Below are 16,357 nucleotides of genomic sequence, written 5' to 3'. Positions count from 1 at the left end.
AAAAATTTTTCTTTAACAATTAATTATTCTTTTTCAGTGCGAAATGATTGTTTTCATTTTTTAAGTCTCATTTTTTGAATGAACGAATTGAATGACGTTTTCTTCGTTAAAGTTTGAGATTAGAATATTTTGATTTTTAACAATGGAGAAAAAACGTTTTAATTGGAAGTCGAGAACTGTTACAAATGTGAAAATTGACGATTCTACTACCAAGGAAGTAAGTTTAATTGTAATTAAATATATTTTGATTGTTTATAATAAGTTATTTGTACTAGTAGTTATTTGTAGTTATAATTTATGTATGTCATGATAATGTATATGCAAAACATTTATCAAAATTGTTTTAAATATATTGCTTATTAAATATATTCTTCAGATTGTATTAGACATCAAACATCGTACTGAGGATTATGACAGTTGCAATGCACTTGTTTTGCCCAATCAGAAGAGAAAAACAAAAAACATAGATAAGAAAGTAACAACTACTCGACTTTTGTCAAAGAAACGTAGAAAACTATTGGAAAAGGTAGTCGAGCGAAAGAAGAAAAAATTACAGGTATCAATAATTTTATTCTATATCATAATCTAATGTAAAATGTTGATTTAAATTTTTTAAATAATATCTATTTTGTAGAGAGCAACATTATTAGAAGATTTGGCAAAAGTCCAAGTATCTCCTGCTGAACTGAAACAATATGTAAGTCTGACATCCTTGCAAAACAAGGGATTAAAGCGTCATTTTCGAGAACTTGAGAAACCCATTGAAAAATTAAAGCATAAAATAAATGACGAAGAGGAAAATGATTCGATAAAAGCTATAAGTTCTATTAAAGGGAGTAAAAAAAGGAGATTAGCCATTTTGGATAATGCAAAACAAGACGAGACTAAATCTGATCCAAATATAGTTGGATTTGAAGTAAGTTTAAAGCAGTGATAATGGAAAGCAAAACTATAATACAAGTTATTAAATTTATTTGTTTTTAGTCTAGTGATAGTAGTGATGAAGACAATAGTGACAATGAAGATAAAAATGAAAAGTATGTTTCTGATAGTACTGCTGCTCTTAATGTGATAAATGAAAACATTGAAATAAATGAAACACAAGATGAGAAGCATTTCATGAAAGATGAGAAGAATCTTGCAAAAGATGAGATGAATCTCACAAAAGATGAGAAGAATTTCGCGAAAGATATGGAAAACGAAACAAATTCAGCTAAAACTGAGAAATCTGAAAAATCAATGAAAAAAATTCAACAAAATATTATTTTCAAAGTCTGTACGCCTGCTGTCTTTGTACCTGTGAATAGAAAACCCGAAATACAAGCAGCCAGATTGAAACTACCTGTTGTTGGAGAGGAACAGATCATAGTTGAAACAATAAATGAGAATCCTATAGTCATAATTACTGGAGAAACAGGAAGTGGTGAGTAAAATTAATAGTTAACAAATATGATGCCAGAACCATTGTTTCATTTCTTGGATAATAATAACGGTAATATTCAGTCAAGCACGATTTTTTTATGTGTATTTTCTTCTATTCAATTCTATTATAGGAAAGACAACGCAAATTCCTCAATTTTTATACGAGGCTGGATATGCTCAAAGTAAAATGATCGGAATAACTGAACCAAGAAGAGTGGCGGCGATGTCGATGAGCAAGCGAGTAGCTGAAGAACTGAATCTCTCTGAAAAGGAGGTCTCGTATTTGATTCGTTTTGAGGGAAATGTAACAGAAGAGACGAAGATCAAGTTTATGACCGACGGTGTGCTACTGAAAGAAGTTCAAAGTGTGAGTATCTATTTATAAGAGTAGAGTAAATATTTTAAATATCATAATACAAACAATTTAAATAATCATTCTTTATTTAACAGGATTTCCTATTGACAAAATATTCCGTGATTATACTCGATGAGGCGCACGAACGCAGCGTGTACACAGATATTCTAATTGGCTTATTATCGAGGATTGTCCCGCTTCGTAATAAACGCGGTAATCCTTTGAAACTAATAATTATGTCGGCTACGTTGTCCGTGAAGGAATTTGTCGAAAACACGAGGTTATTTAAAGTAAAGCCACCAGTGATCGAAGTCAAATCACGACAATTTTCTGTAAAGATACATTTCAATAGAAGAACAAATAAGGATTATGTCACTGAAGCATTGCGAAAAACAATAAAGATACATACACGCCTTCCAGAAGGTGGCATATTGATCTTTTTAACAGGTAAGAAAATTATAAAATTTATTTTTTTGTATAATTTGTTAATTTTGTTGTTAAATCTTCATATTCTTAATAATTTATTTGTCACAGGTCAACAAGAGGTACATACGGTTGTGCGTAAGTTACGCAAAGCGTTTCCATTGAAAAAGAATAAGCAGTTTCAAGTAAAAAAAGTAGATTCCGAGAAAGATGGAGTTCCTTCGAAAGAAACGTCAAACAAAGAAGACGGCGAAAAAGAAGATTCTGACGATGATTTCGATGACAAAGAAGCATTACGTCGTAATAAGCAAAGACAAAAGAAACAAGTTATTCTCCCATCTATTAATCTCGACGAGTATGTATATTCATATCGCAATTATTTTAATCTTTCATATTTTTCTAGTTTTTCATAAAAAAATATATGTTTAGTTATTTAGTAAATCCTGTTGATACACATGAAGATTTAATTAATATACAAGATGATGAAGACAATTTAGATGAAGATGAGGATGAAGATGAAGATGTTATTGATTTCAAGGGACTGACAAGCGCACAGCCGTTATGGGTCTTACCTCTTTATTCTCTTTTACCTGGACATGAACAAGACAAGGTAAATATATACAATGCACATTACATTTGCCATGTATGAACAATGACTTTAACAAAATAAATAGATTTGTTTTTTTTATGGTGAATTCACTAACAATTTATTTTCTTTAAATAATTAATTTTTTTTAAACAATAATTCTAGGTGTTTGAACCACCACCGGAAGGATGCCGTTTGTGTGTAGTATCTACCAATGTTGCAGAAACTTCACTGACGATTCCCAACATCAGATATGTTGTGGACAGTGGATGTTGTAAAACTAGGTTGTACGATAAAGTGACGGGTGTAAGCACATATCATATTAGCTACGTGAGCAAAGCAGCGGCGACTCAACGTGCCGGCAGAGCCGGTAGAACTCGACCTGGTCATTGCTACAGGTAATTTGATTTATAAAAATTTTTAATATAATAAAACTCTTAATTAAAATCCTTCCAAATTATAATCTCTGTCAATTCTTAGAAATTAAAATTTTATCTTAGGAATTTTATATTAAAAGCGGATCTAAATTATTACACTATATCTAAATTATAACACTTTTTTTTTATATAGATTATATTCATCGGCTGTGTATAATAATGATTTCGAGGAATATAGTCTGTCGGAAATTCAAAGAAAACCGGTGGATGACCTGCTGTTGCAGATGAAGGCGATGAATATAAACAAGGTTGTGAATTTTCCATTTCCTACGCCACCAGATATCATGCAATTAATATCCGCGGAAGAACGGCTCACGATACTCGGAGCATTAGAAGAGCCTTCGAAGAAACAGAAAGGTAATCGAACGTGGATATTCATTGTTATTTAAAAAGTATTGCAAATATCTCAACAATATTCTAGTCGTAACATTGAAGCACTCGATGTTTATATTATTAAAAGTTGTCTTAAAGCGATGGTTTGTTGTTTAGAGACGTATTGTATGAAAGTGACGCCACTTGGACGCAGTATTGCCGCATTTCCGGTTTCTCCGCGCTATGGCAAGATGCTGGCGCTTTCGCATCAGTATAATTTGTCCATGTACACGATTTGCATGGTGGCTGCTCTTAGTGTGCAAGAAGTACTGATAGAAGCACTCGACATGGAAGGTTCAACCAAGAGCAAATGGCTGCAAAAGCGTCATTACTGGGCCGGAACTGGCAATAATTTACTTCTCGGTACGTAATTTCGAAATTATTTTTATAATAAACATTAATGATATATATTTTTGTTTATACTTAGGCGATCCAATGGTTTTGATAAGAGCCATCGGAACTGCCGAGTACGCAGGATCAAAGGGAAGACTGTTATCTTTCTGCGAAGAAAATGGCTTGAGACACAAAGCCGTGGTCGAAATTAGGAAACTTAGGCACCAACTCACTAATGAAATTAATTTAAATGTGCCAGAACTAAATTTAGTCATTGATCCAAAGTATGTATTTCTTGCGTACAAATTTCTTTATTTCTTTAAACATTTCTTTTGTGCTGAATCCGCTCTAAATTGAAATTTTTGCATAAATCAAAAGACAATGTAGAATTTAATAATAATCTCTTCGGAATAAAGGAAATATTCGGTTTCGATAAATTTAATTGTATGTATGTTATGACATTTTTGAGATATTTATCTGTAAAATAAGAATTTTTATAGAATGCCACTACCAACCGATACGGAAGCGAAATTACTGCGTCAAATAGTACTTGCGGGTATGGCAGATCAAGTCGCGAAGAAAGTTTTGCCCGACGAGATAAAAGAGGATCAGGACAAGACCAAGTGGAAGCGCGCTTATAAGTATGCTGATTAAATACCAGTAAAAAGTTATTCAATCTCTTCAACTTATTTTAAATAACTTTTTAGAACACCTAAAATGGAAGAACCTGTATTTATGCATTCCTCGTGTGTTCTACGAAGAACTAAACCAGAATGGGTAGTCTATCAAGAAGTATATGAGACGAATAAAATGTACATGCGAGGTGTCACAGCAATAGAACCCGAGTGGTTGCCGAAATTCGCGCCCCTGTTGTGCCACCTCAGCGAACCATTGACTGATCCACCGCCGAGGTATTTTATCGTAATTGTTATCGTAAGTTATATTTATCAATAGAGATTAAAGAAGAAATCTTACGATATACTTATCAATAGACGAAGATTTTCTTCGTCTATTAATAAGAATATAGTGTATCTATTTTCTAGGGAATCTAGGAATTCTCAGGAAACTTCTTTTACTCTTGAAAATCAAGAAATATGATAAAATTTTATTGCAATTCAAGGAATTTTTTGATATTTTATCTTTAAATTTAAATTTTGTCCCTTTTAAAAAAAATTTTTTGATAATTTTACTTTTATAATACAAACTATTGATAATTTGCCAATTATTCAAGTTAATAATCAATACGATGTATGCATATACATTGATATGTAACTTGCGAATTTTTGTAAAAAAATTCAATGTTTCTTTAGAATTGCTAAAGCATGATATCAAAATATTAAAAAACTTTTCTTCGTGACTAGGAAAAAACATTTAAAAAAAACGCACACGATAAAATAAACATTCCAAAATTGCACTTAAAAATTTTTTAATTTTATCTGGAAGAAAATTTTGAAGTAAAATCTAAAATTTATAAAAGTATTTGAAAAATCCAGGAATTTTTAGAATATTTTTTTATCAATATTTGAAGTAGATATCCTATATTATAATCAATATTATAAACCACAATTTTCATTTGTAGATATGATCAAGGAACCGGAAATATTATTTGTCGTGTATCTGGTACGTTCGGAACAGCCGGATGGGCATTACCACCAATGGATATAGAACATCCGTTGACGGTGAATGGTATTAAGTGGTTCGCATATTTTTTTCTGGAAGGTCAAGTATGCCTTAAGCTGAAACAGTTTGTTCCGTCACTGCTAACGACACCCGGTAGCATCACTAAGTCATGGGCCAAGTAAATAATATTTTATTTCTCTTGATTTCATTTCTTTAAATAAATTATATCAATTATACTATCAATATTCGTAGGCTGATACCCCGCACTCAAGCAATAGTCCAAACGTTACAGTCGCAGGGAGTCATGTCGAAAGATAAACTTGTAGAAGTCTGGGCTTCAAATAAAAAATGTAAGGCTATCTTGATTTTTATAATATTTGAATAAATAATGATACATTTCTTTTCATTAAATGAAATTAAACTGAAATTAATTTCAGTTTTGCTGTCGGATTATCAGAAGTGGTTGCCGGAATCCGCACATGCAGAAGTGGCACGATTGTGGCCGCCTTCATAACGAAAAATATATATAACATTAAAGTTGTAATTACATAAATTTTTTAATTATGTAAATTATTTTGTAATATATAAAAATCAGAATATATATATATCAATGTATATCAATACTTCTTGTAAGAATTAATCAAGATTTTATTATAATCTACAAACTGAAAAGAATCAATGTGTATTTTATTATTCATATTGTTGAAAAAAATGCCAAAAAAATTCATGTATGTTATAAAAACAAAAAATTATACATGTCCAAGTTGGTATGATATTCCTATCATTTTTTAATAGTTATATCTATGTTCAGTTATGAAATATGAATGAACATAAATGGACATGAATATGGACATTTCCATAGAAAATTATAGTTACCATAATTCGGATTATTATCACAGAAATAATTATAGAAAAAAATTGCAATTTTTTTGCATTTAATATAATATTAGTGTTACATCATAACATGCACATTTATTTATAAATTTATGTGATATCTTGAATTTAATATGAATGATCATTTATATAAATACTTGAATATACATTAGACTGAACAAATATAAAATTATGAAAAAGGAAAATAAAAATCTAAAAAAATAGACATTTAAAAATATTACTTGTAATTTTTAATTAAGAGCAAATTAGGGAAAGTTTTTTGATATTATAAAAATAAATATTCTATTATATATGTTTTATGAGTCACATCAAAAATAAAATTTTAGTTTAATACTTAATAATATAAATATATATAAATATATTGTGTGTGTGTGTATATATTATATATATATATATAATGTATGTATATACATTTATATTATGATGTGTTGTGTGTGTGTGTGTGTGTGTGTGTGTGTGTGTGTGTGTGTGTGTGTGTGTGTGTGTGTGTGTGTGTGTGTGTGATGTGTATGTATGGTGAAAATTTTATATAAATATTTGCATAACATTTTATTTTTTTAATTCTTGTCTTCTATAGTTCGAACTTTTCATAGAAGTTTAGCTTTTATCTTCTATTAAACATAAGCGATAAACACAAATGAAGAGAAGTCTGATAAACGATAACGATAAAATTGGTGATGAAAAGACATTGAATTTTTCTATTCTTATGAGAGTAAACATCACTTTTCGGTGATACTGGCGCGCTCTGGTAGAGCCAAGGGTGCGCAACCAAGAATTCTCGACTGCCATTTGCACATTTGAGTTTGGCCCTGGCTCCGTCCTCGTATTCCTACGTCCATGGCGCATACCGAATAACATCGATCCCGATTTCTAGAACGGGGTCATCCACGCAGGGGGCAACGGTCCACCGTAGCGCGAGAGCACAGATTCGCGCGCGCAAATAGGCGAACGGGCGGACGAGCGGGCCTCGACTGTTCGCGTTCGTTCCGTCGAACGTCGAGAGTCGACAAATCGCGTCGTGTCGCGTCGCCGTGCCGTGCCGTGCCGTGCCGTGCGTGACGCTGCGCGCCCCGCGTTGTGTTTACGCGGAGGCGTTACGAACGTTCACCCTACGTACACTTGCCGTTTGGTCAAGTCTACTCTCGCGACGACGACGGATCGGCGTCGTGGACGCGTCCACGCTTCGCCGCCGTCACCCTCGACGTTTTCCCTCGCCTGTCCTCTTTCCCTTTCTCTCCCCCCCCCTCTCTCTCTCTCTCTCTTTTTCTCTTTCCCTCTGTCTCTCTCCTCACTTCCCTTTTCCGTCTCGAGAATGATGGGCCGCGCCGCTCGTCCCCGCTGGCGGTGGTGCGTCGTTTCCGTCAACGTCCGTCGCGTCGACGACGCGAAGTGAACTCGTCGCGCGTCCAGGCCGCGAGCCTCTCCACGGATCCAGCCAGCTCAGTCCAGGAAAGCGAGAAGGATGGATGCGACGATCGAGCGAGAGTGCAGCGCGTTGGGCGGTTTGTTCCAGCAGATCGTCACTGACATGAAGGTGATGAACGTCCGCTTCTATTAGGCTCGACCGAGCGCGCTCAATGTTTTTCTCGCGTCAAATCATCCCGGATATATCCATCCTGGCATTTTTGACTCGGAGATTTTTTAAATTCTTACTTTTATCATATGTCTTATTCCGATTTCAGTCTTCCTCCTTTCTACTCGAAAATTTTGAATGTGTTCTTGTTTTTGTTATTTTTCTGTTATGATTTCTTTCGCGGGAGAAATCATTCCTTCGGAATTTTGTTACTTTTGGAAATTCCTTCGCTCAACCTCGGCCGACATCGGGACATGTCGGCCGAGATTAAGCGGATAATTATGGAATTGTTTGGAATAGATTCCAATCGGAATTTGTTTATTTCCTAGATTTCTATTGTCTTTTAGGAAAAATGGAATAACTTCGATCGGAATCTATTCCGAACCATAATCCATATCCGCGCGAGAGATTCTTAGTTTTGGAAGGAACAATATTTCAAATATTTCATATTATATATTTGATGTTATGATCTATAACATAGTGTATTGGATTTTTAAATAAAAGTAGAGCAACTGGTATTTGTGGAAAACAAATCAAAATTGTTTCTTGACAAAAAAAAAACAAGTGACAGTTTGTATTTTGCATAAATTGTCTATTTTTTATCCGAGTATTTGTTTTGAAATAGAAAATACTTGTGCCTGCAGATGATATCAAGACAATCACTGACAATTCTATTGATATTTTTCATTGTTTATATTATACAGTTTCTATAATTTCTTGCAGTAAAGTAAATAAAATGTTTGGATATGATTATTTGTATAATCTTTAAAACGTTTGCTTTACTAAGCAGCAGCAGAAAGGTTTTTAATTCTACTTTATTTCCATGATTTAATTTCTCCTCCTGTGAATCATAACATCCTGTTGGGAAATATATTGTACAAACTAGTGTTATGTATACTATATATCTGATAATATGTGGGCGTGTTTGATTGCATTATCTATTGCTAATATATAGATTTAGATTGCTGTTTGACTAATGCTATGAAAACTAAGATTATTACGTCAATAAATGCAATTTCGAATTTTTCATATGCGCGTGTAATAATATTCTGTTTTCTTTTTTTTTTTTTATTTAGAATGGAGCACCACTTTGGGAAGATTTGATTTCAAAAGCTACAAAGTTACACGCGAGCTTGAGGTAAAGACATTTGCATAATTTCAAATATATTGTATTTTATAATTGTGAATTTATAGAAGCAAAGAGAAAAATCTGTGCTTTAGATTTATTTAATAATACATCTAATTGTATATATTTATATTATTTTCAGAGATCACTTTCTTTTTTTTTTATATTTCACTTTATTGATAAAATAAAAACTGGAATTATCTATAGAGTTCGACAGTTTTTTTTAGTTTTGGCAAAAACTGGAAATTTTTATGGAAATCCTGGAAAGGAATGTGTATAGACACGCGTACAAAAATACGTACACCATATATTTCTCCTTTATAAATAATTTAATTGAAATAATAATTACACACACATTATCAGAATCTGTAATATCACAAATTAATTTTTTTACCAATAAAATTTCAAAACATAAAATAAAAATATTTGTTAAAGTCTTTGGACAAAATTAGTAGAATAAACATTTTATGTTGATAAATATTTTATATTATCAAATTGTGATCAGTAACCTTAAAATTTGTGAATATAATTTGATCAGTTTCGGCAAAACTCGCTTTCAATTTCGACCGAAACCTCAATTTTTTATCGAAATTAGCCGTAATTGAAAACGAAATTAAAATTTCAGTCGGGCTCTAATTATTTGTTGCAACTCAAAATATTTTAGGAATTTTATTTTGAATGTAATTATTACAGAGCTGCTATTTTGGCTATTTCCGCATATCTTGAGGCTTTTCAGAAAATAGCAGATGCCGCGACTAATGCCAGAGGTGAGTTCTAATTAATTAATTAATCGATAATAATAATTTTTATATAATTTGAATCATTAAATATATATCGAATACGCTTAAGTGGACAAAATAAAACAAAGAAATATTAAAATGACATTGTTTGTTATGAAGGTGCAACTAAGGAGATTGGAACAGCACTGACACGAATATGTTTGAGACATAAAGCGGTAGAAACTCGTATGAAGTCATTTACTAGGTATGTCAAAGTATCCTGCATGCAGTTTAATTAAGTCCTTTAATTTCCGAACATTCTCTGCATTCACACTCATTATTTGCTTCTTTTAAGCGCCATTATGGACTGTTTGGTACTGCCTTTACAAGAGAAATTGGAAGATTGGAAGAAGTCTTTGATCAATTTAGACAAAGAACATGCCAAAGGTTAACGATTATTACAGTGGTTTAATAAATTATATTTTCAAGAAGAATCATGCCGTCTGTAACTCGCTGTCTCACTGGTTTTTTTAGAATTCAAAAAGGCAAGGGCGGAATTAAAGAAACGCTCTACCGACACTCTACGTTTACAAAAGAAGAAAGCACGAAAGGTTCAAGTTCACTTACACGTCCAAGGACAGTCTCAGAGCCATGGGACTTGTCCGGGTGATGTGGAACTTAATAGGATGCTGGAGTCATCAGCGGCGGTTGTCCAGGAGAAAAGACTGAGTTTAGAGGAAACGGAACGAAAAGCCGTCCGTGCGGCCCTTCTCGAAGAGAGAGGCCGATTCTGTCTCCTTGCCCGATTCCTGAAACCTGTACTCGTTAGTAGACATTCTTAAAGATACACGTGTATAGTTTCGTTAAACGACGTACAATGGCGATGTGTGCACATACATATAATGTATAATCAACCATTTAGGATGAGGAAATAGCGATGCTAATGGAATTGACGCATCTACAAGAGGTCTCCGATCAACTGCAAAGACACGCCGCATCGCCGCATCACTTACCGCCTGCATCCGAGCAGGTAATAACGGACATAAAAGGTTGCGACGTTACTCAGTGGTCGTTGGCTACGCCACCGTCGAGCCCGTCATTGTCTCTTGGATCAAGGAAGAGTTCTATGTGTTCGATCAGTTCTCTAACTAGTAGCAGTAGTGGATCTTGTAAAAGCCATCCGAGCCCGTCTGGACACCCGTGGCACAGATCGCTTTCTCAGGTAATTACGCGACGGCAGTATCCTTTCCCTTTTTTTTTTGTTTCGTCTCTTTTCACTTTTTTATTCTACGGACTGATCCGTTAGACATTTCTTTTCACGTCGCATGACATGGTAACACCGTTTTTAGTGCATCAGCTGCAATGCACCTAGTAGTTGTATACGTAAATCATACTGCACGTATCGCGTATAATTGCTAATTTTGCTCGCCGAGCTTATTGTATGTGGTAGTCGATGTTATACTCGTTGTAGCCAGTTGGCGTCAGGCCCGCCAGCATCAGCGGCATCGCCTCACTGCGCCACTTGACTAGTGGCAGTTCCCGTGACTCTGGTTTTACGTCTCAGGATACATTGTACAATCAACCGATTTCAGAGCATCAGGTAAGGTTGTTTAACAAAATCCGTAACATTGTTACATGAGTCTTCTCTCAGGATGGACGTTAAGGCAAAAGTCTCCTCTTCGACGATGAATTCCTTAAAAGGACATTCGGTTTTTACAACAATCTAGAGTTAAATATTAATAAGTTCCAAGAAATGTACACATTAAATCTTCATTGGCAGAAGATAGAAGATTCAAGGTGTAAGACTTCACGAACTTTCACTGCCTAGTGATTATGCTACTAGATCTGCTTATGTTTCCAGTTTTAAACGGATTTTGTAGTTTAACTTCGGGAATGCATTTTTGTACGTTATACCTTATATCACTGGTGGTCGGCTAAAGAGGCGGCTCGTGATTTTTAGGTATCGAATGTGTCTTCTCTAAATAATCAAAGTACCAGTTGCACTGTAACACGACCCGTGACAACTTCAACTTGGCCTGATTTGCAGGAAACATCCGCTCAGTACGACCGACAAAATCCGGGCGCGATGAACGAACGACCACATACCATTTCCTCTGGTAAGCCTACATTGAAACGCGGACGAGCACAAACGCGATTCGATTTACAAAATCAATCGTAACTTATTCTTCATCTGTTTTAGCGTACGAAAAGGGACATCAAAGACCGGCGCTTAGCGTCTACACATTCCAAGCCCCGGATCGCGACGGTAGCAGTTGCTGCCATAGCCAACCTGCCTCACCAGTCTCCTCTTCCTCATCATGTTCTTCCTCGAATCAGCAGCTGTCCAGGGTGCAGCTACGAAGAAATAACGGTGGCAATCGTCCGCCTATACCGAATAGATGTTCTAGTCTAGAACGACCGACGATTCCAGTGAAGAATGAACCACCTGGGAGTCCTCGGGGGAAACCTAAATTACCTCTTCCGGCTCATTTGGCAAAAGGTTCGTATAACATCATTACGTAAGTTACGTTTTAATGTAGGATTCATTATTATAACGATTCTATGATGCAGAATTGGCGACTCATCAGCTCCAGCAACCGATGTATGTAAACATGCACGAGTTGGCGAATCTAGCTGCTAGTCGTGCTCAAGAGATGCAGCTTCCATTGCCTCCCCCTCCGGCATCGTTGACAACGCCAGGAACTGATAAGGTATACGAATGCATACAAGAAGTAAAGTATAAAATGTACAATATTTTAAAACAAATATATATTTTTATCACTGCTTACGCTTTGTCATACCGTTGTTCAGACCGAAGTCCCGGAAAAAGATGCCGGAAGTCAAACGTCCGAATCCAGCTTGGAATCCAGCAGTGGATACGGAAGTCAAAATACTTTACCACACTCTCATTCGCTTCACAATCAAAACGAAAATTCATGGACTGTACCTGGCGCTGCGGCCGTTTTAATCACACGCAGAGGATCGGCACAGCAGACGAGTAGACCACCTCCGCCAACGAGACGTACATCCACCGTTATTACAGCACCCCCTTCCGTTAATGAGGACCGGAGTGAGAATGTGTGCGAGGAGGTGGAAAATCTTCCTCCACCACCTGCGTTTCTTCTTGAAAGCTCTTCACCTACAGTCAGCCCTACACCTCAGAGGTAAAAATCGGCTCTATGGCTTTTTGATCGCAATAGATTGTGCTATAATTAAAAATTTCAACATCGCAATAATAATTCTTTTAATTTTTTTTTTTTTTATGCAAGTCCACATTACTTCATATTTCTTTTTTCGTAGATCCGTAAGAATATAAAAAGCCGTAAGGCTAAGTAGTTGGTAGGATTCGGAAGTTGTTATCGAAGCTATTGTGATCGTGCAGACCGAGTCACGATTTGTAAACAAAGGATTCCGAGTTCAAATTCCAATTATTTCGTTAATTTTTCCAAATTTCCTATAATTTGGGAGTTCGTCCGGGATGGATGATTCTTACACGGTTCATGCCGAGCTTAAATTGACAAACAAGGATATGGTAGAAGTTGATCGAGCTCAAGGAGATGGGTTAGCCTCTCTATTCTGAGTGCGATGAATATGAGAAGTTGAATCAGGAGAAAGAGTTAAGTTGAGACACAAAATTGGAACATTGTTTGGAACATTAGAAATTGGAAAATAAATTGAACGTGACGTCGCTGAGTGCGGTAAAGAACGAAGTACATTCGAGAACAAATGTGAATTTTTTAATCAGAATGACCGAATAGGAATATGAAAAGCCATAAGACTAGCTGGTAGGATTTGAGAGTTGATCTTAGTGAAGCTGTTATAGACAGCTGACTCGTATAGACTGAGTGTCATGATTCATGAACAAAGGATCCCGAATTCGAGTCCCAGTCGCTTCGTTAATTTTTCCGAATTTCTTACAGATCTATCTCGGTTTCCGAGACAGTAAGGACTCTGACCGAGCTTCGACATACACCGGCCAGTCCGTCACTCTTACGGAAGGCTACCGGACAGCAACAAGCGCATAATAATCCTTCAAATATCGTCCAACATAATACTGTGCTACAAATAACTCGTTCATCGGTGGAACGTTCCTGCTCGGCTGTCCGGTCTACATCCCAAGAACGCGGATCTGTTGGCGCGCAAACGACTAACATAATCGGTGGTACTGCCGCTAGCCAAGTTGGTCAAGCTGTGAGCCAGGGACAGGGACCAGGCGGCGTGGGTCAAGGTTTCATGGCAGTACTCAACGCTAAACTCATTGGTACCATGGGTAGTAATACTACGGCAGGTGTGAACGCGAGCGGTAGCCCGAAATCTCTAAGGAAACAGTCGCTCTCGGAACAACAGCAGCAGCAGCAGCAACAACAGCAACAACAACAACAGCAGTCCAACAAGAATGTCAAGACAGCTGCTCCCGGTTTTCTCGAGACGCTGAACGCTAAACTAGCGCAACAACAACAAGTTTTACAACAGGGCAACAACGGAACGAGCAGATCCGCAAGTGTCAGGCGCATCATGGGTAATCGCGTGCCCATCATGGATCCCTTGCAAGTAAGAGATTCCCTCATGGATCAGATTAGACGGGGTACCTCGTTGAGGAAAACCAGCGGTCCGATCAACGATCGCTCGGCACCCAAAATTTACTGAATAGTTTAGCAGCGACTTTTGCGTAAGTCCGTGGCGATGTCGCGTTGCGTTTCGCGAGCGATTCATGCTGTTTCCGTGACATGATCGATGCGCGAGATACGATAAAATACCAGTCGGATAGAAACCAGTATCTTCCGATTCTCCGTCTATATTTTTCGCATCAGTTTTGAATTACGTGCGCAAGTATAACCGAGGCCGCCGTTACGTTTGTTGCGTCGCAGTTAGCCTGCCCGCAGAAAAATCCCAGGTAAAACACGCAGGCTCCATATTAAATCGATATATGATTTATTGTACAATAACAAGGCGTGTGTTGAGATGTCGCGTGATTAAGTAAAGATTGATCGGGAATAACTTTGCGTAGGTTTAACGGCGTTATATATAGATATACATTAGTAGAGCGTAATGTCTGAAAAGAATGCAGCATGTAGGAAGATTTTTATAAATGCGTATTAATATTTATAAAGGAAACTGATTTGATTAGGGAATTGTCTTATAAGATCCGTATCGATACAACGACAATACTCCAGTACAACTTGTGTCTTATAGTTCTCTATTTTTTTCTGCTTAACACAGCTTGACACAAACGATTTTCTTATTGCTCTTATTGTCGCCATTGCTTAGTCTGTAAACGAATATACGAACGGATCGTCGCGGTCCCGCGAGAAAGTCATACACAATTTAATATTGAGCTTGTGTATTCGGAGAGTCGCGAAATCTGTAAATGCATATCCGTCAAAATATCACATACACGCCTCATGAGTTTATTTTTTATTTTTATATAAAAGAGGCGCGATATTTTGCTAGTGTTTGCTAGTGTACGATTTTTTTTTTTTTTTTTTTTTTTTCGTTTAATCTCGTTGAGACGGCTGTTTTCCCGGTAGTGTATTCTCCGCCGTCGAGGTGTATCTCGGTTACGAATCGGTGGTACATTTACTAATAGTATATACTATAACGACATCTCTCTCTCAATGTCGATAAATGTTAATAAGCGTATGTGTCGCGTCTTCGCGAAGGTAATATATTTACGATCATCATCGCTTGCAAGCTACATTCACTGCGTCGTTTCTCAAGGCAAGAGAAAAAAAAAGAAAATATAAAAAGAAAAAATAAAAAGAGAAAGGGATGCTCTTTCCGATCTTCGGGACTCGAACGTCCCGAAATCCGAGCATTCTTCCGTTATTGAGTATTAGATATCACACGTCACGTTGTTAGAGTCTTCTTTTACAAATGTGTCTTTACGCGCATCGTTTTACGTCGCTCGCCGTTTCTATCAGTGCATGCTCGCCGCAAACATACACTGCCTATTCCTGTCTCGGGCATCCGCAGCCGAAAAGCACGTTCGATCATCTAGCGCGCGATAGACGGCGAATACCGATTTATTACTGCCAATTACATTTCATCCTTTCATTCCTTTACGTAGTTAAGTTCTCAATGGTATTGTAGCGAACCGGCGCGATGAATAGTGTATAGTAAGCAATAGTATATGTTTTATTTATTTCAATTGCATTTAACTGTATACAGCGTGAATAAATAATACTTCCAGAGAAAATCTATCCATTTGATATTTAATAGTATTCGTCCTTTGGGAAACATGGAATATAAATATCGAAAAGAAGGTAGATTCGATTAAAATATCGCTACTGACCGACTCAATCTTATTAACATTAAATGTCAAATGGACGATTATAATCACGGATTAAAATTGTATTAAATAATACATTATGAATAAACGGTATTTAATGTAGAATTCGATTCGGTTGATTTTTAATTTATATGATTTTTAATATTTAGAAATATTTTTCTACAGTTAATTGCAAAAAGAATTGATGTATTATCACATCTTACTTCAA

The 16,357-nt window shown here is 36.1% G+C and overlaps 2 protein-coding genes across 8 annotated transcripts; both read left to right on the top strand.

Moving 5' to 3' along the window:
• Nucleotides 1-76: 76 nt before the first annotated feature.
• Nucleotides 77-6,223, top strand: kz (putative ATP-dependent RNA helicase kurz). Its single transcript, XM_011638242.3, has 17 exons — nucleotides 77-217; nucleotides 377-556; nucleotides 635-916; nucleotides 985-1,423; nucleotides 1,554-1,789; nucleotides 1,873-2,224; nucleotides 2,312-2,555; nucleotides 2,630-2,810; nucleotides 2,952-3,184; nucleotides 3,357-3,580; nucleotides 3,713-3,958; nucleotides 4,023-4,212; nucleotides 4,429-4,569; nucleotides 4,636-4,839; nucleotides 5,508-5,726; nucleotides 5,801-5,898; nucleotides 5,986-6,223. The coding sequence occupies exons 1-17, from the start codon at nucleotides 143-145 to the stop codon at nucleotides 6,060-6,062; spliced, it is 3,621 nt and encodes a 1,206-aa protein (XP_011636544.2). The 5' UTR covers nucleotides 77-142; the 3' UTR covers nucleotides 6,063-6,223.
• Nucleotides 6,224-7,043: 820 nt separating this feature from the next.
• Nucleotides 7,044-16,254, top strand: LOC105426843 (uncharacterized). Of its 7 annotated transcripts, none has more exons than XM_011638247.3 (13): nucleotides 7,044-7,976; nucleotides 9,092-9,153; nucleotides 9,835-9,908; nucleotides 10,041-10,125; nucleotides 10,216-10,307; nucleotides 10,395-10,684; nucleotides 10,783-11,082; nucleotides 11,332-11,460; nucleotides 11,908-11,977; nucleotides 12,061-12,360; nucleotides 12,432-12,571; nucleotides 12,672-13,024; nucleotides 13,781-16,254. In XM_011638247.3, the coding sequence occupies exons 1-13, from the start codon at nucleotides 7,905-7,907 to the stop codon at nucleotides 14,505-14,507; spliced, it is 2,694 nt and encodes an 897-aa protein (XP_011636549.2). In that variant the 5' UTR covers nucleotides 7,044-7,904; the 3' UTR covers nucleotides 14,508-16,254. The 7 variants fall into 7 exon arrangements, with proteins under 7 accessions (XP_011636549.2, XP_088927119.1, XP_088927122.1 ...); XM_089070993.1 differs by having other exon boundaries at nucleotides 11,821-11,977; XM_089070996.1 differs by lacking the exon at nucleotides 9,092-9,153 and having other exon boundaries at nucleotides 11,821-11,977.
• The last annotated feature ends 103 nt before the right edge of the window (nucleotides 16,255-16,357 follow it).

This window comes from Pogonomyrmex barbatus, unplaced genomic scaffold (genome assembly GCF_055798465.1).
Source record: "Pogonomyrmex barbatus isolate J1 unplaced genomic scaffold, ASM5579846v1 scaffold11, whole genome shotgun sequence".
Taxonomy (NCBI): Eukaryota; Metazoa; Arthropoda; class Insecta; order Hymenoptera; family Formicidae; genus Pogonomyrmex; species Pogonomyrmex barbatus.
Note: the sequence above shows the minus strand (reverse complement) of the source record. Positions and strands in the feature narration are given on the sequence as shown.

Bases quoted from the DNA above. Each gene is read 5' to 3' on its own strand.
- LOC105426843 (XM_089070993.1), top strand. From the start codon at position 7,905: ATGGATGCGACGATCGAGCGAGAGTGCAGCGCGTTGGGCGGTTTGTTC. The intron at 9,154-9,834 runs GTAAAGACATTT...TAATTATTACAG, and splicing joins AAGTTACACGCGAGCTTGAG to AGCTGCTATTTTGGCTATTT. The intron at 12,572-12,671 runs GTATACGAATGC...ACCGTTGTTCAG, and splicing joins CAACGCCAGGAACTGATAAG to ACCGAAGTCCCGGAAAAAGA.
- kz (XM_011638242.3), top strand. From the start codon at position 143: ATGGAGAAAAAACGTTTTAATTGGAAGTCGAGAACTGTTACAAATGTG. The intron at 218-376 runs GTAAGTTTAATT...TATATTCTTCAG, and splicing joins ACGATTCTACTACCAAGGAA to ATTGTATTAGACATCAAACA. The intron at 4,213-4,428 runs GTATGTATTTCT...GAATTTTTATAG, and splicing joins AATTTAGTCATTGATCCAAA to AATGCCACTACCAACCGATA.